We start from the raw sequence: 23,021 nt of genomic DNA, 5'->3' as shown, positions 1-23,021 counted from the left end.
CTGTGTCCTTGTAGGCACAAACTTAGATGCAGCTCAAGACTGACCAAAACACCTATGGGTCATTGACCATTCCATTAGCCCATGGATTTGGAAAGGGTTTTGCAACACCCAGCACTCAAACATATCACTGCTGAAACATAGGATAGAGAAATGGCGATTAAACTGAAAGCAGCACTCTCAGCAAGTTAAAACTAGCTTCACTTGCTAAGTGAACTGAAACTCTGCAATGATAAATAACAAGGGTGAGCATCGAAAGGTTGACAATTGAAAGATGTTATCAACTGCAGAATATCTGATGAACAGCTCTTTGTGCAATGAAAACATCCAGGTGTACAAGGCCCATTAAAAGGATACAACCAAAACTAACTTGTGGCATTCTGAAGTATCTTAGCTTAACTGTGAACACCTGGCATCTACTGCTGGCTACAATACCCTGACAGTTTAGCATCATGAAGTATGGTTAGTTTATGTGGATCTGTGTCTCCAATGTTCCTTTTGCAGAAGTGTATCAATGCAGTGATTAGATGTTAAGAATCACTCCAGAGAGACTCGCAAACCAAAGGATTTTCTTCCCTGCTACCCAAATCACATGTAAATCACCCACCTCTAGGAACAAGGGAGACTTGTTACAGAAAAGGAGGCTCTCTGTCACATGGGTGCACAAGGTTTTTCAGACTACATCCTTCACCTAAAATTCCTCAGCAACAGATCATAAACAACTGTATTCACCAATTCTGTGTGTATAATGGAAAGAGGTGCCTCCACAAAGTTCTGGCTCTGTCTAAAGGGGCAGCATGGTGCCTCAGTAATTAGCACTGCTGTCTCACAGCGCCAGGGACCCAGGTTCAATCCCGGCCTTGGGTGACTGTCTGCGTGGAGTTTTCACATTCTCCCAGTGTCTGCATGGATTTCCTCCCACAATCCAAAGATGTGCAGGTTAGTGAATTGACAAACCTAACTTGCCCATAGAGTTCAGGGATGTGTAGGTTAGGTGCATTAGTCAGGGGTAAATATAGAGTAATAGTGGAGGGAAATGGGTCTGGGTGGGTTACTCTTCAGAGGGTTGGTGTAGACTTGTTGGGCCAAATGGCCTGTTTCCACACTGTAGGGAGTCTATGATATTCTAAGATCTAAAAGGCAGACAATGGGTGTGCTGGCGGAGATACAAAATACAATGGATGGACCCTCCCAAAGAACTGTCGAAAACCTTACAACACTTGATAAAGAATTCTTTAGTGAAACTAAATCGCATACACAGGCCCACAGCAATACAGTGAGCAGCAACCCAAGATTCTCAGTTAAGTCTGACAGGAACAAAAGACTGAGAACACGCTGCTACTTGTGGGTTTCGGCTCATAAGGTGATTAGATCGAAGATCAACAGCATGTCACCATTATAGGTGACATCTGATGAAGGGCCAGTCATTCCAACTTCACTGTGGGACAACATCCTAGACATGGTCATTTGGAGCTTATAACATGGAAGTGCGAGTGTTGGACTGAGGTGGACAAGATGAAAAGTCACACGACAGCAGGTTATACACCAACAGGTTTGTTTGAAATCACAAGCTTTCTGAGCACTGCCCCTTCATCGGAAGAAGTGAAGAGAGCACCCAGCACAGATTTTATAATCGGAGATCAAAAGATCATATAAATGGTGTGAGCGAGACTCAATAAACCAAGTAATAGGTCTCTGCAGGTGATCAACAGCATCAGACAGTGTGAGTAAAGTGCCAACAGCTGACTGACAGTGAAGGGATGGCCTACAATCCGATTAATTGAGGCAGAGAGATAATTAGAAAAAGTTAAAGATAAGGTGGTGCTGGAGACAAACCATATGATTGAACTAACATGATAAATATAAGTCTCCTGCCAGGATCTACCCAAAGTAAGAAGTAATCGAAAACTGTACAAAAAAGGTTAGAGATGTCATTTGTGATAAAGGTGATGGTGTCAAAACAGGACAGTAAGGTAGATTTTACAAAGGCATGGAGATTAGCAGTTATATAGCCAGGGCTCATTTAGTGTGGCACCCAGGGATCTCAAAAGAGATTGACAGCCGCATAGTCAACCTTGAAACTTGTGTTATTCACAAATCTGAGCAGAAAGTGCCATTGATCCTCACTAGACAGTGGGAACAGATCTATTTGTGATTTACAGATGGTCTTACTTTATTGCCGACAATATATAGAGGTGAAAAAGATTACACCACCACCAAAGAAACAGTCATCAGGGCCTTGCACGAAATGTTCAATGCTCATGGGATTCCTAAAGCAGCTGTATGCAAGAATGGAACACAGTTTGCTAATTGCCAGTTTATAGCCATTTCTAGATATGAACATATAACCAAACGAGGAAGTTCAGCACAGTTGAAAGACTTAAATTTCTTTTGAAGAAAACACTGACTCTTATAACTTGGTTAAATTACAAGTCTATCCCACTTCAGTATGGCTTCTTGCCGTCAGAATTCTAGATGAAAAGAAAATTGAAAACTCAATTCCCTTTCCTACCAAAAATGCCGAGTCCACTGGATGATAAATTTTAAAATAATTAAAAAAAAATTAAAACAGCAGAGTACTAATTTTAATATACATCAATGTGCATAAAAAATTGCTACACCTGGTTCAGGGGCAGCAGATTTGATACAGAGAATGGAACAGTCATCCAGGAGGCACTGGACTAACATGGATGCATCTTGGTTATATGAAGAATCAGCAGGAACCTTATCTCACTGCAGAGCAACCATTCACTGAAGTTTAATTGGGATGAATTCAATGAGGAACATCAAGACATCATGGTTCAAGGTCCACATTAGAATCAAGGTCCACAATTCTCAAGCCAAAGATGTACTAATCTTGTAAATCTGAAAATAATGACTTGAAGAACTGTGAAATCTCCAAATTACCTGAATGTGCGAAGGGGAGAACTGGTGTACTGGTAAATATAAATGTAGTTATATAGCCAAATGTACAATTTTAACTATGGGAGAGAAAAAAATTGAGTGGAGTTTAGCACAAGGCAATGGTTCTCAAAGGATTAATACTGCATTAAGCTCCACCTAATCTGATGATGTCATACATTCTTGGATGGAAAATGGCAAGTCAATTCAAAATTCTAATAAGACCAGAATGTCAACCTTGATAATATTAAAGATAATTGTCTAATTAATATAATTTGTAACTACTGCTATGATGCAATAAATAAAGAACATCTTGATTTTAAGACAAACGTCTCCTCTTGTTCTTACGGTCTGACGGAAATGGTTTTTTATGTTTGCTTTCAATGTTTATACATGCAAACCCTATTCCTATTTCCTAAAACAAAAGAGAGACTGCTTTTAAACCTTTGGATGCACTGATTTATTTTAAAAAAAGATGGTATGGATCAGAGGCTTTCCTATTAGCAGGTCCAGGCAGCGTGCTATGGAGAAGATCTTACTACCTGCCGTCTGCACCTCTCCTGTGGCTATGTCTGCATTAGAGTGCCCATGCAGAGAGAATTCATTTAAATATTACAGGCCTTTGGGACCAGGAACAGCTGCAGCATACCGTCACCTGGTAAGAATATTTTGATTTAACTTTGATAAGTTTCCATCAACCTCTTGGCTGTGTGTTACAGTTCCCCAACAGGGACTGTCAAAACCATTGCTGTTACTTTTTTTAAAAAAAATAGTTCATCACCACCAGTGGCAATGATAATTTATTTTTTTTTACTTAAAGTTTCTGATGATGTTTTGATTATGTGTTACAGCACCAACCAAGGGTCAGTTGACTTTTGTTTTAGAAAGGAGTCTTGGTTGTTGTATGCTAACCCAATCATTAGCTTGCAGAGGCTGGTCCTGCATCAAGGCCTCCATCAGAGCGGCCCGAGACTTGAAGTTCTCTCTCGGAGGGGAGGGAGGACATGGCAGAGAGATGACTGTACTAGGTCTTTGATTGCGCAGTGACCCTGACGGGCATGGAACGATCCCACTGCACATTACAGCCCAAGCCTGCTACAAATACTAACATATTCTTGACACATGCATAACAAAGTTAAAAATCTCACAACATCAGGTCATAGCCCAACAGGTTTATTTGGAAGTACAAGCTTTTGGAGCACTGTGCCTTTATCAGGTAGCTAGTGGAGTAGAATCATAGGACAGATTCTGCCAAATAAACCTGTTGGACTATAACCTAGTGTTGTGATTTTTTTTAAACCTTGTCCACCCTAGTCCAACACCAGCACCTCCACATCATGACATCCATAACACACCAACAATACTGTGCATTATAGAGCTAGAGTGGTAGTAGTTATAAATTAGATTAGATTAGATTACTTTACAGTGTGGAAACAGGCCCTTCGGCCCCACAAGTCCACAACGACCCGCCGAAGCGTAACCCACCCCTTACCTAACACTACGGACAATTTAGCATGGCCAATTCACCTGACCTGCACATCTTTGGACTGTGGGAGGAAACCGGAGCACCCAGAGGAAACCCACGCAGACACGGGGAGAACGTGCAAACTCCACACAGTCAGTCACCTGAAGCGGGAATTGAACCCGGGTCTCTAGCGCTGCGAGGCAGCAGTGCTAACCACTGTGCCACCGTGCCGCCCAAAATGTAGAGGGAACTTGCCATTTTCACATTTGTAATACACTGAAGGGAATCCCCTCTCCCTGTATAGTCAGGGAAATCACACATGACCTGTTCAAAAATTGAGAAATAAAAGTATATAGCTCACCTCATCGCCACTGTCTGAGGTTTCCGAATCTGATGATGCTGATGGTTTGCTTGCCTGCTGCTCCTGCTGTTCTGGCTCACTCCGTTTCCTCTTAGCCAATGACAGCAATTCCTAAATGAGTTGAGAAAACAAGATGTATCACTTAATGTATTTCTCGTTTGCACATTGCACATGCACACACAACCATAGGAGAGGTGCAGACACTCAGGTAGTATGAGTCGAGAACGTGGTGCTGGAAAAGCACAGCAAGTCAGGCAGCATCCAAGGAGCAGGAGAATCGACATTTCAGGCAAAAGCCCTTCATCAGGAAGGAGGCTGGGAACCTACGGTTGGAGAGCTAAATGGGAGAGGGGTGGGGCTGGAGAGGAAGGTAGCTAAGAGTGCAATAGGTGATGGAGGTGGGGGTAATAGTGAGAGGTCAGAGGGGAGGGTGGAGCGGAAACGTGGGAAGGAAAATGGACAGGTAGAGCAGGTCATGAGGGCGGTGCCGAGTTGGAAGGTTGGATCTGTGATAAGGTGGGAGGGAGGGGAAATGAGGAAACTGGCAGGTTTCCATAGCCTGCTGACTGGAGTGAAGTGAGGGACTACGATAGGGCTTTGCAAACTACTTTCCTCATGCAAGTCCATTTTAAGTCACTAGTATTTCTAGTGCTAATTAGATATGGGCAATAAACACTGGACTTCCCAGCAATTCCACATCCCATGTAAAAGTACCTAAAGATCTTAAAAACTAATGTGACCCTTCCCAGACATCAAAAACAGAACAGTATTACAGCACTAATAACATTCAATACAATTACATTGTATCACATGACATTAAATATGAAAATCTGTTTAAGTTATTTTGTAGAAATATAATTTTATATCCTACAAGTGTCAGACAAGGTCTCCATATGTCACTCTTCCTAAAAGCATTGCCCACACCTCCACTCCACACAGGTTACTCCATCTCACAACAGTCCCTGATGTCAATCACGCAGCAGAACCTATTTCAAACCTCTCCCCCAACCCCCACCTCCCCCCCGCTCCGGCCAAATGCCTCATACTCTGGCTTCACTGTTCCATCTCCCTCCAGCCCTACCAAATTTCAAGATTGACAAAATAAAGGAATGTCATCCCATGACAGCAGGTAGGCGATAAGTTGGCAGGTATTTCTGTTTCATTTTTGCACTTTATGTTGAAGTTAGCAGGATGCATCAAACATTGGTACAGTGATAGGAGTAGAGGGGAGTTAGAGGTCATAGGTATATCATATCATTAGAAAAAAACATTACGCAAGAAATAATTGGAGTTTGTAATAAAGGTAATCTAAACTTAAAGGCAATTTTAATATCCATATAGACTGGACAAATCAAATTCGCAAAAGTAACACGGAAAATAAGGCATCGATGAGACCATATCTGGAGTACTGTATACAGTTCTGGTCCCCTTGAGGAAGATGTAATTGCATTGGAGACAGTTCAGAGAAAGTTCACTAGATTAATTCCAAAGATTAAAAGTTTGTCTTATAAGATACAGCAGTTCAGGACTATACTCAAGAGTTTTAAAGGATGAGAGGAGATCTAATTCATGTATATAAGCAGCTAAGGGGATAGTCAAAATAGACAGATGGAAAACGGATGTTTCCTCTTTCGGGACAATCTAGAACAAGAAGTCATAGTTTTAGACGAAGAGGCTGCATATTTAAAATGGAGAGGAGGAGGAATTACTTCTCTCAAAGGAATGTGAATCTGTGGAATTCACTACCACAGTAGAGGGAAATCGGAACACTTAAGTAGACAGATTTGTAATTACTAATGAATTATGACGAGTGGGTGGGAAAGTGGAATTGAGGATGAGATCAGCCACAAACAAATTGAGTGGTGGAGCAGGTTCTAGGGGTTAAATTGCTTGCTCCTGGCTCTTATGTAAAATGAATTACTTAAGAAAGAGCTGGCTAGAGTTGTTCAGGTAAGTAGACTAAAAGGGTATTGCAGTACAATAACAATGAGACTCAAACAATTCAAAATGTTCAACAAACATACATCCTAAAACAGAAGCTCAGCAAGAAAGATCTAAGCTTCCACAAAAGTTAGGGATTATATTACAGATGTTTAAAAAAAGCTGTACTATTGCAAAAAGTAGCAAAACCCTGAGGATTGAGAGGTTTCAGAAGTCATTAAAAGGCACCCAATAGCTAATAAAAGGGAATAAGTAAAATGAGAGTAACTTAGGCAGGAACATAAAAACAGATGAGACTTTTTATGGTCTAAAAAAAAAAAGGGGATTAACAGAAGTAAACTGAAACAAAACTTATGCTTGTCACGTGATGAAATCCCCTAGTTATATCCATTTACTTTGTCTGAGCAAACCAGACATTTAAACTGTTAATTTTACTCTACTGTGCAGACTTTCAGGGTCCATGCCCGGCAGCGACTTCTGAAACAGGAAGTCATAGCTCTGCAGACCCTCCGAGCAGCTGCACAATTTAAAAAGGGGAAGGTGGCCAGCCATGAAACCAGCAGTTGCAAAAAAATTTGGTGGCATCATACAATTCTGGCTAGCAATAAGAAACATCTTACTGCAAAGTTTTCAACTGGTCACTTCAGGGGAAAAAAATCAATAGAGGAAACAGCACACCTGGAGCATTGCATATAGTACTGTCCACCATACTTGCAGAAGGATGTTAACACATTGGAAGTAGTTCAAAACAGGTTTACATAGATTAATAGCTGGAATTGCAGAATGCCTTGAGGAAAGGATAGGTCTACATCCTCTGAAGATAAGAACCAGAGAGGACTTATTCAAATAAGGAGACATAACAGGTGGTGTGGGAAAGGTTGCCTCCTTTTGTATCCAGAAGTTTAAAAACAAGTGGCTCCTCATTTAAAGCAGAGATGAGGAAACATACTCTCTCTCTCTCGGAGGGTCAAGTTCTTTCGAATTCCCTTCCTTAAAAGGCAGTGGATGCTGAATCTGTCTATGTTCAGATGTATGAATGGGATTTGATGGAGTGAATTGCTGAGAAATCTGTGCAATCTGACTTGATAGGTGGAGTGCCCAATCACAGTATATAATCCCGTTCACCACGTTAATTCTGAATGTTAGATTAAGTTATATATATTATATGGATTACTAAACAAGCTGTAATGCAAAGTAAGATCATCTTTCAATCCATGGAACCTTATGGCTTTAGTCTCTCAGCAAGTCTTCTGGATCTGACTCTTTATAGAATTTAAAGGTAACCAGTCCCTAATAATAAGGTTAGCCGTACACTCTAGAATCATAATAGTTCTCTTAGCAGAGAACGTAAATTGCATACCAGAAGAGAGAGTAACAAAGAGTCTAAATAAGAGTGAGAAACTTCAAGTAATTAATAAAGAAAAATTAAGGAAAGCTTACAACCGAAAAGTAGAATTTCTACATCTTCATGGCTAACCACCCAGATTTAGATTAGATTAGATTAGATTACAGTGTGGAAACAGGCCCTTCGGCCCAACAAGTCCACACCGACCCGCCGAAGCGAAACCCACCCATACCCCTACATTTACCCCTTACCTAACACTACGGGCAATTTAGTATGGCCAATTCACCTGACCCTGCACAGCTTTGTGATGTGGGAGGAAACCAGAGCACCCGGAGGAAACCCACGCAGACACGGGGAGAACGTGCAAACTCCACACAGTCAGTCGCCTGAGGCGGGAATTGAACCCGGGTCTCTGGCGCTGTGAGGCAGCAGTGCTAACCACTGTGCCACCGTGCCGCCCACAAAGAGACAACCAGAAACAACGAATGCCTGGTTTATGAAATTCCAAAATTCTCTAGATTTTAAAACAGTCCCAGGCACAGGCCAGTTAATTGATATCACTTGCTGGAATAATACTGAAAGTAGATCTGGGAATTACACATTAAAGAATCAAAACCTGCAACCCATTCTAAAGATGAAAGACTTAACAGCAATCTAGCTTTGTTCAATATATAATATCAGTTGCATGACACTATGATCTAGTGCAATAGATTCTGTGTCCTATGACCCTGCCCCACTAGCTACCTGACAAAGGAGCAGCGCTCTGAAAGCTAGTGTTTTCAAATGAACCTGTTGGACTATAACCTTTTAACAGAATCTATTAACAATGGACTAGACAAAACCAATATGCTTTATAAAAGGGAAACATGTTTGATAGATTTATTGTACATGGGTGGTCAGGGATATAATAGATGGTTCTCAAAACCTCCTCAATGAGGTCGCACAAAAGTTATACAAATTAAGGGCTCATGGTGTTGGATTACGGTACGAGCAGACAGCACGAATAAATGGGCATTTCCAAGTTGGTAGTCTGCAACTAGTGTAGTGGGGTGCTGCAAGGATCTATGCTGTGGTCTTAAATATTTACAACCATCTTAATAATTTAAATACAAGATCAAAAGTAATAATCTACATTTTTGCTAATAAAAGACCGTGCAAATGTAAACTGTGGGGACGACAAGAGGTTAAGGGATATAGACTAGTTAAATGAAAGTCTTCAAGGTGATACATGGAGTTTAATGCAGTAAAGTGAAGATTAATTATTTTGATAATAATAGAAAATCAAGACGTTTCAAAAAGGCATGGCACTTTTTAATATTGATATCCAAAAATATTTGGGTGTAGTTGTACAAGATACACTGTTATCATGCAAGTCCAGCAAGCAATAAGGAATTCAAATCATGTGTTGGCCTTTATTGCAAAGGAATCTCAGGACAATTGCACAATGTTTTTTATAAGGCATCACTCAGTACTGTGCACAGATACGCTGTCCGTATTGAAGGGAGAATATACTTACATTGGGAGCACTAAAACAAAGGTTCACTAAGTTAATCCCCGAGATAAGAGACTGAGTAAACCGTGTAGACCCAGTCTATAAGGAGGGGCTTGACAGGGTAGATACTAAGGTTGGCTTCCCTTGGCTGGTAAATCTCATATGGGGGCACAATCTCAGGATAAGGTGTCGATCATTCATGAATGAGAGGAGAAACTCAGTTGTGAACCTTTGGAATTCCCTACCCTAGATGATTAGGAATATTTCATTGAGTACATTCAAAGTTGAGTTAGATGAATACTGTGTTTCACAGAATCAAGGGACATGGGAAGTGGTGTTGAGACAGAAGATCAGCAATGATAGTACCGAATGAGAGTTTAAGCAGCTACTGACTCCCTCTCCTAATAGTGCTTAAATACTGCTCTACATTATACACACATAACCCCTGTCTAAAACATATTGCAGCGGCTTATACCATGCAGATTTTCTACAAGTCTTTCCCAAATAACACCAATGAAGCAAGTGTAAATTTGTGTTCCCATTGCAATCAATGCAGCTACGCTGGAAGCTTTATGCAAGAGATTCACTGGAATCCCTCTCTGAACAACAGCATCACTCGAATAATTATCTCTACTTTCAGTTAAGGCTGCACATCTGGAGTAGAGGCTGGCAATAAAAATCAACCTGAAAACCCAGGTGAGTTATGGACGATATAGACTGTAGGGAAATAGACGGTGACATCTTACAAAATGTCCAGATTACAGAGGAGGAAGTGATGGATGTCTAGAAACAGGTAAGGTGGATAAATCCCGAGGACCTGATCAGGTGCACCCAAGAACTCTGTGGGAAGCTGGAGAAGTGATTGCTAGACCTCTTGCTGAGATATTCGTATCATTTATAGTCACAGGTGAGGTGCCGGAAGACTGGAGGTTGGCTAACATGGTGCCACTGTTTAAGAAGGGTGGTAAGGACAAGCCAGGGAACTATAGGCCAGTGAGCCTGACCTCAGTGGTGGGCGAGTTGTTGGAGGGAATCCTGAGGGACAGGATGTACATGTATTTGGGAAGGCAAAGACGGATTAGGGATAGTCAACATGGCTTTGTGCGTGGGAAATCATGTCTCACAAACTTGATTGAGTTTTTTGAAAGATGTAACAAAGAGGATTGATGAGGACAGAGCGGTAAATGTGATTTATATGGACTTCAGTAAGGTGTTCGACAAGGTTCCCCATTGGAGACTGGTTAGCAAAGTTAGATCTCATGGAATACAGGGAGAGCTAGCCATTTGGATACAGAACTGGCTCAAAGGTAGAAGACAGAGGGTGGTGGTGGAGGGTTGTTTTTCAGACCAGAGGCCTGTGACCAGTGGAGTGTCACAAGGATCGGTGCTGGGTCCTCTACTTTTTGTCATTTACATAAATGATTTGGATGTGAGATAAGAGGTACATTTACAGATGACACCAAAATTGGACAGTGAAGAGGTTTCCTCAGATGACAACAGGACCTTGACCAGATGGGCCAATGGGCTGAGAAGTGGCAGATGGCGTTTAATTCAGATAAATGCAAGGTGCTGCATTTTGGGAAAACAAATCTTAGCAGGACTTATACACTTAATGGTAAGGTCCTAGGGAGTGTTGCTGAACAAAGAGACCTTGGAGTGCAGGTTCACTCCTTGAAAGTGGAGTCGCAGGTAGATAGGATAGTGAAGGCGGCATTTGCTATGCCTTCTTTTATTGGTCACAGTACTGAGTACAGGTGTTGGGAGGTCATGTCGCGGCTGTACAGGACATTGGTTAGGCCACTGTTGGAATATTGCGTGCAATTCTGGTCTCCTTCCTATTGGAAAGATGTTGTGAAACTTGAAAGAGTTCAGAAAAGATTTTAAAGGATGTTGCCAGGGTTGGAGGATTGGAGCTATAGGGAGAGGCTGAACAGGCTGGGGCTGTTTTCCCTGGAGCATCGGAGGCTGAACGGTGACTTTATAGAGGTTTACAAAATTATGAGGGGCATGGATAGAGTAAATAGGCAAAGTTTTTTCCCTGGGGTCGGAGTGTCCAGAACTAGAGGGTATAGGTTTAGGGTGAGAGGGGAAAGATATAAAAGAGACTTAAAGGGCAACTTTTTCCACACAGAGGGTGGTATGGGTATGGAATGAGCTGCCAGAGGAAGTGGTGGAGGCTGGTACAATTGCAACATTTAAGAGGCATTTTGATGGGTATATGAATAGGAAGGGTTTGGAGGGAAATGAGCCAGGTACTGGCAGGTGGGACTAGATTGGGTTGGGATATCTGGTCGGCATGGACGGGTTGGACCGAAGGGTCTATTTCCATGCTGTACATCTCTATGACTATGAGTGGTCTGAATAAGTATGAAAATGTAGCTAGCAATTCTAGAACCTAAACTTTTTCAAGAGTACAAGTAGTCCAATTAAATCACTTGAAAGTCTACTTAATCAATAGGATCTCCAGATTTGTCCCTCAGGCACTGCAATTTTATGAAATTCACTCTCTGATGCATATAAAAGAGCTGGAATTTAATATCATTTGTTCTATTGGGCCGCAATACATGGTAAACTCTTTGTATTGTTGTTGACAAAGGAGGAAGAATTGGACAATGCGTCAGAAGTGGAAATAGTGGAGGCAAGGAAATGGTGAAAACTGCAAGAGAGGTTGCACTGGAAAGGCTGGTTCTGCTTATGGTATCACCTGATGTGGACAGTTTGCATCCCAGGCTGCTGAATGAAATTGGGCAGATTTGAAAGAACCCTAGACATGGGGAATGATAAAAGATTTGAGAGTGGCAAATATGACAAATGTAATTCAAGAAAAGATGAGAGAACAATCCTAGCAACTATAGGCTGGTCCATTTAACAGCGGTGGAGGGCAGGATTTTGGAATCCATGATCAAGGAAAAACATGCATTTGGAGATATTTGAGTTAATTAAAAGGCAGTAAGAATTTCAGTTAATTACAGAGAGCTAGCAGGGATTTCGTGAAGTCAGATCATGCTCGACTGATCAAATTGAATTTTCTGATCAAGCAAAACTGACACTTGATGAGGATGAGGCAGTGGATGTTGTGGAGTTTTAAAAAGTGTTTAAAATGTTATCACCAACAAAAAACTGGTTCACAAAATGGAACCGTATGGAATAAAGTGGTTAGCATCCAAAAAGATTAGAAAATTAAGGAAACAAAGTCATGGTAGATGGTTTCCTCCCCCCATCTCTATGGTAGCAAGCAGTGGTACTCTCCTAGGGTTAGTGTTAGGACCGTTGCTTTATTTTACTTTTTGTAACTAACAATCTTGGAATACAGTAAAATTTTAAAATCTGAAGACGTCAAACTTGGAAAAGAGGCAGACAGTGAGAATGTTATGAATTACCCACAGCTACCATACTGTGCAAACAAGTGGCAGATGGATTAGATTAGATTAGATTACTTACAGTGTGGAAACAGGCCCTTCAGCCCAACAAGTCCACACCGACCCGCCGAAGCGCAACCCATCCATACCCCTACATTTACCCCTTTAACCTAACACTATGGGCAATTTAGCATGGCCAATTCACCTAACCTGCACATTTTTGGACTGTGGGAGGAAACCCACGCAGACACGGGGAGAATGTGCAAACTCCACACAGTCAGTCGCCTGAGTCGGGAATTGAACTCGGGTCTCTGGCGCTGTGAGGCAGCAGTGCTAACCACTGTGCCACCGTGCCGCCCAAAGTAAAAAGTGAAAAAGCTGAAGAAAATCAGCAGGTCTGAAAGCATCAGTGAACAGAGAAACAGTTAACTTTTAGAGAGCAACTCTTCCTCAGAATAATAGGATTGAATTTTTTTTGACGGAATAGGATAAAGTACAGACTTAATGTCACAATTCTAAGAGTGTGCAAAGAAAGAGAGCAGGGTTGCATGTTAGTCAATCTTTGAGGGTGGCAGGACATATTAATAGATTTCCTACAGTATGGAAGTGGGCCATTCGGTCAATCAAGTCCACACCGACCCTCTGAAGAGCATCCCACCCCATCCTTGTAATCCTGCATTTCCCGTGGCTAATCTACATGGCCTGTACATCCCTGGACATTATGGGCAAATTAGCATGGCCAGTCGACCTAACCTGCGCATCGTTGGACTGAGGAAGCCAGAAACGCACACAGATACAGAGACAATGTGCAAACTCTATACAGACACTCACCTGAAGGTGGAATTGAACCAGGGTCACTGGTGCTGGAGGCAGCAGCGCGAACCACTGAGCCATTATAGGTTAGACATATTGAGAGAGTGGTTAGCAAAACAAATTGCATCTTGGACTTCACATATTGAGGTACAATACACAAATAGAGTGGTTGCGCTGATCCTTTATAAAGCTCTGGTTAGGCCCCAAACTAAAGTTCTGATTCCCATTCTGATCAGCATATTTTACAGAGGTGGTGAAGATAGTGATTAGGTTGGAAAGGCTGGGGTAGTGCTCCTTGGAACATTGAGGGGGGTAATGATAGATATAGAGATTATGACAGAGTTAGGTTAGGGGACTTATGTTTAAGAGTTTAGCCAAGAGATGCAGGGAGAATCTGTGGAAGAACTGTGTATCTTGCTGCCAAAATTGCTGGAAGCAGAAACATTTAAAAGGAATTGGTATAGATATTTGAAGGAAACAACCTTGAGCAGAAAATTTAGACTGACTGGCCTGTATCATAGGGAACCAGCACAGACTGAATGGGTCAAACATTAAGACAACGAGGTGATCTTTACTCTGTAACTGAAGTGGGTTACCACATTTCCAAAAGTTCACTTCCCTGAGAAAAAGTAAGAAGCCACCATGCAAAACAGTAAATCATGATAGGAGAAAGAAATTTAGTAAAATGGTAAAAAATGAAAGTTTTTAATTTTATATATTGACACTCCTCAAACAATTCTAAATTTATTCCTATAGCTTGTTGGTTATCATTTACTGACACAGGAATCTTCCTGCATGCGTCAATTTCCTTAACGGGTTTTATGTTGCCACACTTCATAGTTCAATCAATATATAGTGCCCATCCAGACGGATATATTAGTATCAAATACATGAAACCTACCTAGTTCATCTGTGCAAGTGGGGTCAAAGTGGTTACACGTATTTGCAAAACATCTTTGAGTGCTACTAGTACTTTGGTAATTTAGTAATTTTTTTGTTGTATCAATTGATTGACAATCAGATAAAATTAACTGGGTTTCTGAACTTCCCTTTAATCTGTTTCACGTTCCTGATGTTCCTTTCTTTAATCTGGGGAAATTATATTTCCCAAGTTATCTCTTTCAAGAAATTTAAAACAATTCAATTTCCAACAGTAAGGACTACAGATGCTGGAGATTACTGTCAAGTGTGTGGTGCTGGGAAAGCACAGGTCAGGCAGCATCCAAGGGGCAGGAAAATCGACATTTCGGGCAAAAGCACTTCATCAGGAAAGCCTCTTGCTGAGGCGAGTATAAGGTCAGTCACTAGACTGATTCCAGCAACAAGAGATAGCCTTGAGAAGATATTGAATAGATAATATGTAAATTGTTTAATAAAATAAGATTTCATGTCATTTCAGCATGTTGAATTCTGAATGGACTTGGTAGTATAGATACTGAGAACATGTCCCTTGCTAGTCCCTTTCGAATATTCCTGATGAAGGGCTTTTGTCCTAAATGTCAATTTTCCTGTTTCTTGGATGCTGCCGGACCTGTTGTGCTTTTCCAGCGCATCTCGACTTCCTACACCTTTCAACAGCCCTCTCTCCTAGATGCTAGTCATTTAAAACATCCCCAATTTAGTTCAATCTTGTACAACTCTATGAACCTTGCTCCATCAGCTAGATTTCATAGATTCAAAAAATTCACAAGATGCCAGCATACCAACTGGATTCAGATGACTGCCAAATTTTAGAGTTTTCCACAATCCCTTCAGAAGTTGCTCTTTATAATTGCTGATGCTTTGGACCAACTGCAAAAGTCTGATAATATATAAAGGCTATACATTCCAAAAGAATATTTACTTCAACGCCGCAAAGAGATGGCAGAGTACTCTCTTGGCATTCTGACCAATATCTCGTCCCCACCTAATATCTAAATAAGTCATTGTATTATGCCATTCATGCACTTTTATGGTTATATTACCTAATGCCAACTTCCTTTCCCCATAACCCTGCATGCCATTTCCATCCAAAATCATCATCCAATACTCTCGACTGCCTCAACTGAACTTGCCGCAAACACTGTTCCAAGTGATCAAGACATTAATTGGTTTCTACTTGCGAGATCTCACTGTGCACAAATCAGATCTCAAGCTCCAACACAACAGCAATTACTTCAAAAGAACTCAGTTGACTGCAAAGCTCTTTGGGACAGTGACATGCAAGGTGCTACTGAAACAGTTCTTCCCTTTAACTCCGTCAGACCTGTCTACTCCAAATCTCTCCTCGCCAGACTTTATTTCAATCATCTGAAACGCACTTCTCCAAATCTCTGCTGCCCATACTCAATGGTGCACAAAATTCCACTCAACCAAAGTACTGCTCTCACTAATCTACACTAACTTCTCTTGCCTCAATGTCCTGTTTAAAATCTGCACGCTTTAAGTTCTGTACTTTTAGTTCACTGATTAACTTATCATCCAGCTCAGTACCCGCCTTAGTCAATCAATTCAGGCCCAACTAATGTTTGGTTGCTGGAATTCCCTCCCATCAATGAAAGTCATCCCTATAATCTTATTCATGAAGACATTTGTTCACCCTGCCCAACCTCACCTCTACAGGATCAGTTATGTGTTTATATCCTCTGGATAGTGGCCAGCAACTTCCATTAAAACTCAAGAAATCAGAAGTAGGTCCATCAGCCATCTTTGCCATTCAACAAGTTCATGACTGAATTTGTTTTTACTCAAATCCACTTTCCTACATCATTCTCATATCCCTTAATACCTAAACCTTCAGGACCTCATTCTTGAAAATATTCAACTACTGAGCTGTCACAGCCTTTTTTTTACTGGGGTAAAAGAAAATCCCAAAAATCCAAAATACTCAGTGAAAAAATTTCTCATTTAGTCTGAAATAGCCAACCATTATTCTGAGACCATGGTCAATATTCACCTATCCTACCAAGTCCATTCAGAATTCAACATGTTGAAATGACATCAAATCTTATTTTACTGAACAATTTATATATTATCTATTCAATAACTTAAGGCAATCTCTTGTTGCTGGAACCAGTCTAGTGACCTTCCTTATACTCACTTCAACAAGAGGATATCGTCCTTGGAGAGTTAAGGAGATCAAAGCTGTGCATACAAATTCAGGTGTGGTCTTACCAATATCCTATCCAACTAGAGTCAGGTTTATTTATTCATACTCTAATCTGTAGTAAAAGCTAACATACCATTTTGCCTTTTTAGTTGCTTGCTACACCCTGCAAGTTACCTCTGTAACTAAATGCACCAGGTCCTTCTAATTACAAACATTTTCCAATCTCACCACTCAAAAAGTACTCAGCTTTTATATCTTTCCCACCAAAGTGGATAATTCCACAACTCAGCACATTATTTCCCAATGCCTTATGTAATCACCTGTATCCCTCCGCACTCATGACATCCTTGTTAGCAAATCTGGATACAATACATTCAGTACCCTCCTCTAAATCATGAATACAGATTGTATGGATTAAAGGAGCCTTGATGAATTGCTGGACAGCTTAATTTGTAGGGCACTTTGTGGCCATTGATTTCTTCTATTACTGATGCACCATTTTCAGATTAGTGGAAGGGGTACCAATCAAGCAGGTTGCCTTATGTTGGATGATGTTGGCTTCTTGCATATTATTGGATCTGTACTCAGCTAGACAAGTAAAGAGGTATTGCATCACCAGCCAAACTGTGTCGTGTAGATTGTGGACAGGCTTTGAGGAGTCAGATGGTTACCTGCCTCCAAATTCCTGGCCTCAGACCTATTCTGATAGCCACAATACTTCTGTCACTGGTCAAGTTCAGTATCTAAATGAATAGTAACCCCTCCAATGTTGATAGTGGGGATTCAGCAATGATAACATAACTAAATGCCAAGACAAAGTGGTTAGACTCTCCCTTGATAGGAATAACCCCTGCGCAATACTGTAGATATGAATGTCACATTGCCACTTGTCATCCCACCCTGAACGTTATCCAGATTTTGCTACGGATAGAGATTGCTTCAATACCTGAGAAGCTGCAAACAGTACTCAACATTAAACAATTATCAGCAAAAACTCCTCACTACTGTCCTCATAATGGAAGGAGGATCATTGACAAAGCACTTGAGAGTTGGCCTCGGACAACCCTCAGGAACTCCTGCAATAATACCCCGAGTTTGAGATGACTGACCTCCAACTACTATCTTCCTTTATTCTAGGTACGACGCCAAGCAGCAGCAGAATTTTCTGACTGCTGCAGCCTTCAATTTTGCCAGGACACCTTGATATCACACTTGGTTAGGTTACTGAAGGACAGTCATTCTCACTGCACCCGTGGTGGAATTCAGTATTTAACCCCCACTAACTTGGACCAAAACTGCAATATGTGAGCATGTATGTGACACTTGATAGCATTGTTGATCGTGATGAATGCCATTAAGATCTTATTTCTTAAAGTGCTAGTTGTTAGCATATAGCTTATGACAGGAAACGGCTTTACACATGAGGTAGAACACAGTTTGGAATCATTAAAAATAATCCAACTTGAGAAAGTTTCAAACAGATGTCTCAGACTAAACCAGCATAGAATCTTGCAGCACAGGTCATACAAAACGTTGCAGCTCTTTGAAAGAGCTATTCAATTAAATCAACTACCTCATTCCTAATCCCCATAACTGTGCAAAATTTTTCCCTTCAATATTTATCAAATTTCTTTAAGGTGTTAAATCTGCTTCCACTACCTTTTTAGATAGTGCATTCCAGATCAGAACACTTCATAACAAAAAATATTTATCACCCCTCCTGCTCTTTTGATCATTACCTTATGTTGATCACCTCTGGCTACTGGCCCACCTGCCAGTGGAAACAGCTTTTCTTTATCTACATAAATATATAATTTTAACACCTCCATTAACCTTCACTGCTCCAAGGAGAACAATCAGCAGCATCAGAAATTCAGCAACAGCTCCAGTTTTCTAATAATGGTTGAGCACTACACCAACACTTCCTCCTACACACAGGGGAACAGGTGACACAGAGCTTCGACAGGCGACAGTTCAAGGATAATAAGCAGCATGTGGTATGTCACCATGCTGCACATAATGAGAGGGGCCAGACTATCAAGAGCAGGAACCTAGCTGATTTTCTCCCTCAGTTAATTGCAACACCACAACACTGCCAGCTCACACCAGACTCCACATATGCCAAATGCTGTTTTGTATGGCTCGTTTCAATCAATATAATAAGTCTTCAAGGGGACCCTTATTGGTTATAATTCAATTTTTTCCCTTCACACTGATAACAAGGTGGCACTGTGGAAGAGTTTGAAACAGTTCTGTGGTATGAGCATTTTCACATAGAGTGCCCTTCATAACCTGTCAAAGTTTTAGCTTCCTCTTCTAACTTTCAAATCAGCTAGTTTTTCTTTTAGTTTTCAGCAGTAGCAGAGAGCACGGGAAGGTGAACATCAGGGCCTTTTATCACCTATCCAGACTCTGTCTTTTGACCAAATTTCAGGGACTGAATAGTTTACTGTTTCTAAGTTGAAGGGAGGAATCAAGAGATACATACATACAAAAACACTGAAGATGAGAATGCAGAGAGGCAGATCTACTTAGACAGGAATAGATCCAGCTGAGAGAGACCATATTCTGATATATTATGCCATGGGAGATTGAAATTATAACAAAGGTTTTGGAGTACAACCATTGCAGATCGCTTACATAAAGACGTAAAAAGCACAGCAAAGAAAGATGAGGAATTTGTACTAGGTAACAGTTCAGCCATAAGTTTTCGCTTCAGTTTTATGTTCTTCCATTATTGAAACCAAGTCAAAGTCAGAAAACACAGATTCATTATAAAGATTCCAAGGATGGGAAATTATTAAGGAGAGACTTGAACTATGGAACTGTTGCCAATTGAACAGAAAAAAGGAGAAGGGAAATTTAGTTAATGTTTGTAAAATTTTATCTATGACTTTGAAAGGGAAAAAGTTTCCTCTGGTGCAAAGACAAAAATTGCCGGTGAAACACGACAGATCTTCATCAATGAAGAGTCTCACCAGACTCAAAACGTTAACTCTGCTTTCGTCCTACAGATCTTGCCAGATCCACCAACGTTTGCCAGCAATTTCTGACTTTGTTTCAAATCTCCAGCATCCAGAATTCTTTGTTTTAATTTAAGCTTTCTTAGGCGATAGAGTCAGTGACTTGGAATCAGCTATTTAAATATTCTACAGTGGATTTTTTTTTTTAAAAAGAGACAGTCACTGGAAGCTTGGAACACTTTCAGAAACGACGCAGAGATCCTTTAAGGAAAAATTAGTTAAATATTTGATGATATAGGAAAATATTTGGATCAATATTGGATTGTCACAGAAGAACTAGCACTGATGCTTCCCCCCACCATGTGCCACAAGTGGTTTCTGTAATATTTTTGTCACACTTTACTGGTAATTTGATTATTAAGCAGTGCATGAACAACATTACAGATGTGCTAGTGATATTAACGCTCTCAGTTATTTCTGACACCATTTCTTCACCAAGTCAAAAACTTTATTAATTGAAGTAGAGAATGTGTAATTAAGATGGAAAAGGTATCTGAAAGAAAAGTACCAAAGGAACTATGTGTTACATAGAAAACTCATATCATGAGGGGAAACGTTTTATTTAGACATTTTGTTAGATGTGGACGTCGCTGGCTGGCCAGCATTTATTGCCCATCCCTAGTTGCCCTTGAGGTGGTGGTGGTGAACTGTTTTCTAGAACCACTGCAGTCCAGCTGCAGCACAGCCAACTGATCATAACCAGTGACAATACAAGACTTGGTAGTGGAATATTTATTTTAAATCCTTGTATTTTTCATAGTAAAAGAATTAGCAGCCAACAGAAATTATATACAAATAGCAAGATGGATGACCAGTTAATCTGGTTTTGTGGGTACTGAAGTAAAAAATTAGCCAAGGCAGGGCTTTCTACTTATTAGGTTATACAAATTCAATCTTTAGCATCCATTTGAATTGCTACAAGAGGTGACCAGATTGACTGAGAACATTTCATCCAAAAGACAGTATCTCCAACAATGCTGCAGCAACACACTGCTCCTCCTGCAACAGTACTTGCTAAGATCTTGGACCATTGCTCCAACCCACATGACTTAAAGCAAGAGCACAAGCAACCAAAACAAATTCATACTTGAACCATATGCAACAAATCTTAATGTCTGGCGTTTTTTTTAAAAAAGTTTGCAAATTAAAACCATCAGAATCTGAGTATAGAAGATTCACAACCTTCTCAGCAAAGAGATTTATCCTCTTCTCAATCCCAAATGCCAAACACTTGTTTTAAGAGAGTGACCATAGATTCCACGGTTAGTGATGCCATTTCCTCAGGTCCTCGGGGGCTCAAGCCCCTTAAGCATGTTCCATTTTTAAATGTAGTCACCTGTCTCAGTTAATAACAATTTATAATTATGCAGCACCTTGACCATAAAACATCCCAAGGGTGTTTTCAAGAACAGTATAAAGTGACAAAATAAGCAGATAAAAACAGATGGCTTTTAAGGAGTGTCTTAAGGGAGGAAAGCAAGGTGAAGAAAAGTAGGGAGAGTGTTGCAGAATTTAGGACCAAGGCAGCTGAAAGATGGCCAAAGGTTATGTGATTAAAGTCAGAGGTGCTCAAGAAACCATAATTAGAGTACATCTCAAAGGGGTGTGGGGTCGGAGGTAGTTACAGAAGTAGACAGGAGAAAGGCCATGGAAGAATCTAAAAATAAAGATGACAATTTCAAAATGCTTGACTTGCAGCCCATGTGGGCAAACGTGATTGATGGGTTTATAAATTCTTCTCACCTCTGAGCAATTAGGAGGTAATGAGGTCATCACATGCTGGAGATCAGAGTTGAGAGTGTGTTGTTGGAAAAGCACAGCAGGTCAGGCAGCATCTGAGGAGCAGGGAATGTCGATTTTCCTGCTCTTCAGATGCTGCCTGACCTACTGTGCTTTTCCAGCAACACACAACTCTAAGAAATGTAGGTCTTGCCTACTCAATCTCTCCTGTTAAAAGTCCCCTCAACCTTAGAAACAATCAAAAGAACTTTGCACTCCCTCTAGGGGCAAGGATGTGCTTTAAGAAAGGAGAATAATTAAAATTGTACTTATACCTATAATATTGTTCCTTTAAAACAAATCACTAAGAACTTACTGCACCTGCACGCAAAATAGTTCTAAGTTTTCATACCAAAGTGTGGCTCTGTAGTTGGCCACACTGTATTCCATCTACCACGTTCTCACACCGATCCAATCCAAATCCCTCCACAGTTTCTGTCATCTAAATCATCATAAATTGTAAACAGCCAAAACCCCTCTCAGATCCTTGTAGTACATTGCCACTTAAAAGCCCAAAAATATTCCACTTATACCTGCACATTGTTTGCTGTCCATTAATCAATCCTAGAACTGTGGTAACATATTTCCCCCAATCCAACGCATCTTATTATCGTGTAATACTAGTCAAGCTGTAAAGGGATAGTTCGAAAATGGAACCAGACATGAGCAACCTCAATTAGATGAGCAAGGGAGAAAATGCACTGAAGAAGAATGGTGTGGGCAACCATCCCAAAACCTGCTCAAAAGTTGAGGAGACTGAGGAACAGTTTACTGCGGTCACATGTAACTTAAGAGCCATTCTGATACTTTGCTGGGACAGAAACCAGACTTGAGAAATTCAAACAAGGAATTTAGGGTAACCATAAAAATGTGGAAAATAGGATTAGGCTATTCAGCCCTTTACCATTTAGTATGATCATGGTTGATCACCCAACTAAGCATCCCTTTCTTGCTTTCTTCCCACTCTGACCTTATATCCCTTTAGTCTTCTTGAAAACATTCCATGTTTTGGCCTCAACTGCTTTTGTGACAAAGAATTCTACACCCTCCATTTCTAACCCAACTGGCCCCAATCGCTCCCTTCCATTCTCAAAAAATCCTCTCGCCAAGTACTGCTCCATTTTTCCCCCTCACCACTCTCCATTCCCACACTGCTGGTTCTCCAGCCATCACACAAAATCTTGCCCAAATAACCTTCCTTACTGCCCTCATCCCCACAAGTCTTTGCCCCTTGAGTCCCACACTTGGGTCACCTCGAGACAATCCTTTCCTCAGGGTCACCTCACTCACACACTAACCACCCTCCCTTCTCAACTATCCCACACACCCTCTCCTCAGGGTCCACTTCTACATCTATTCCCAAATAGTTCCCTCCCCATGCACTCCCCTTACTCTCTCAGGCAGCGTTTAGCACCAGATCTGTGTCTCTCTTCTGGTTGAACTACCTCCACGCACTC

At 40.9% G+C, this 23,021-nt stretch overlaps 1 protein-coding gene across 1 annotated transcript in view; it reads right to left on the bottom strand.

The window, feature by feature from the left end:
* Window positions 1–23,021, bottom strand: part of rtf1 (RTF1 homolog, Paf1/RNA polymerase II complex component) — a 76,639-nt gene that overhangs the window by 39,927 nt on the left and 13,691 nt on the right. Inside the window, exon 3 of the mRNA XM_043698511.1 lies at window positions 4,725–4,835. Within this exon, the coding sequence (XP_043554446.1) occupies window positions 4,725–4,835 (111 nt within the window). The remainder of the gene's footprint in view (window positions 1–4,724; window positions 4,836–23,021) is intronic.

Source organism: Chiloscyllium plagiosum, chromosome 10 (genome assembly GCF_004010195.1).
Source record: "Chiloscyllium plagiosum isolate BGI_BamShark_2017 chromosome 10, ASM401019v2, whole genome shotgun sequence".
Classification (NCBI taxonomy): domain Eukaryota; kingdom Metazoa; phylum Chordata; class Chondrichthyes; order Orectolobiformes; family Hemiscylliidae; genus Chiloscyllium; species Chiloscyllium plagiosum.
This window is presented reverse-complemented; position numbering and strand designations above follow the sequence as displayed.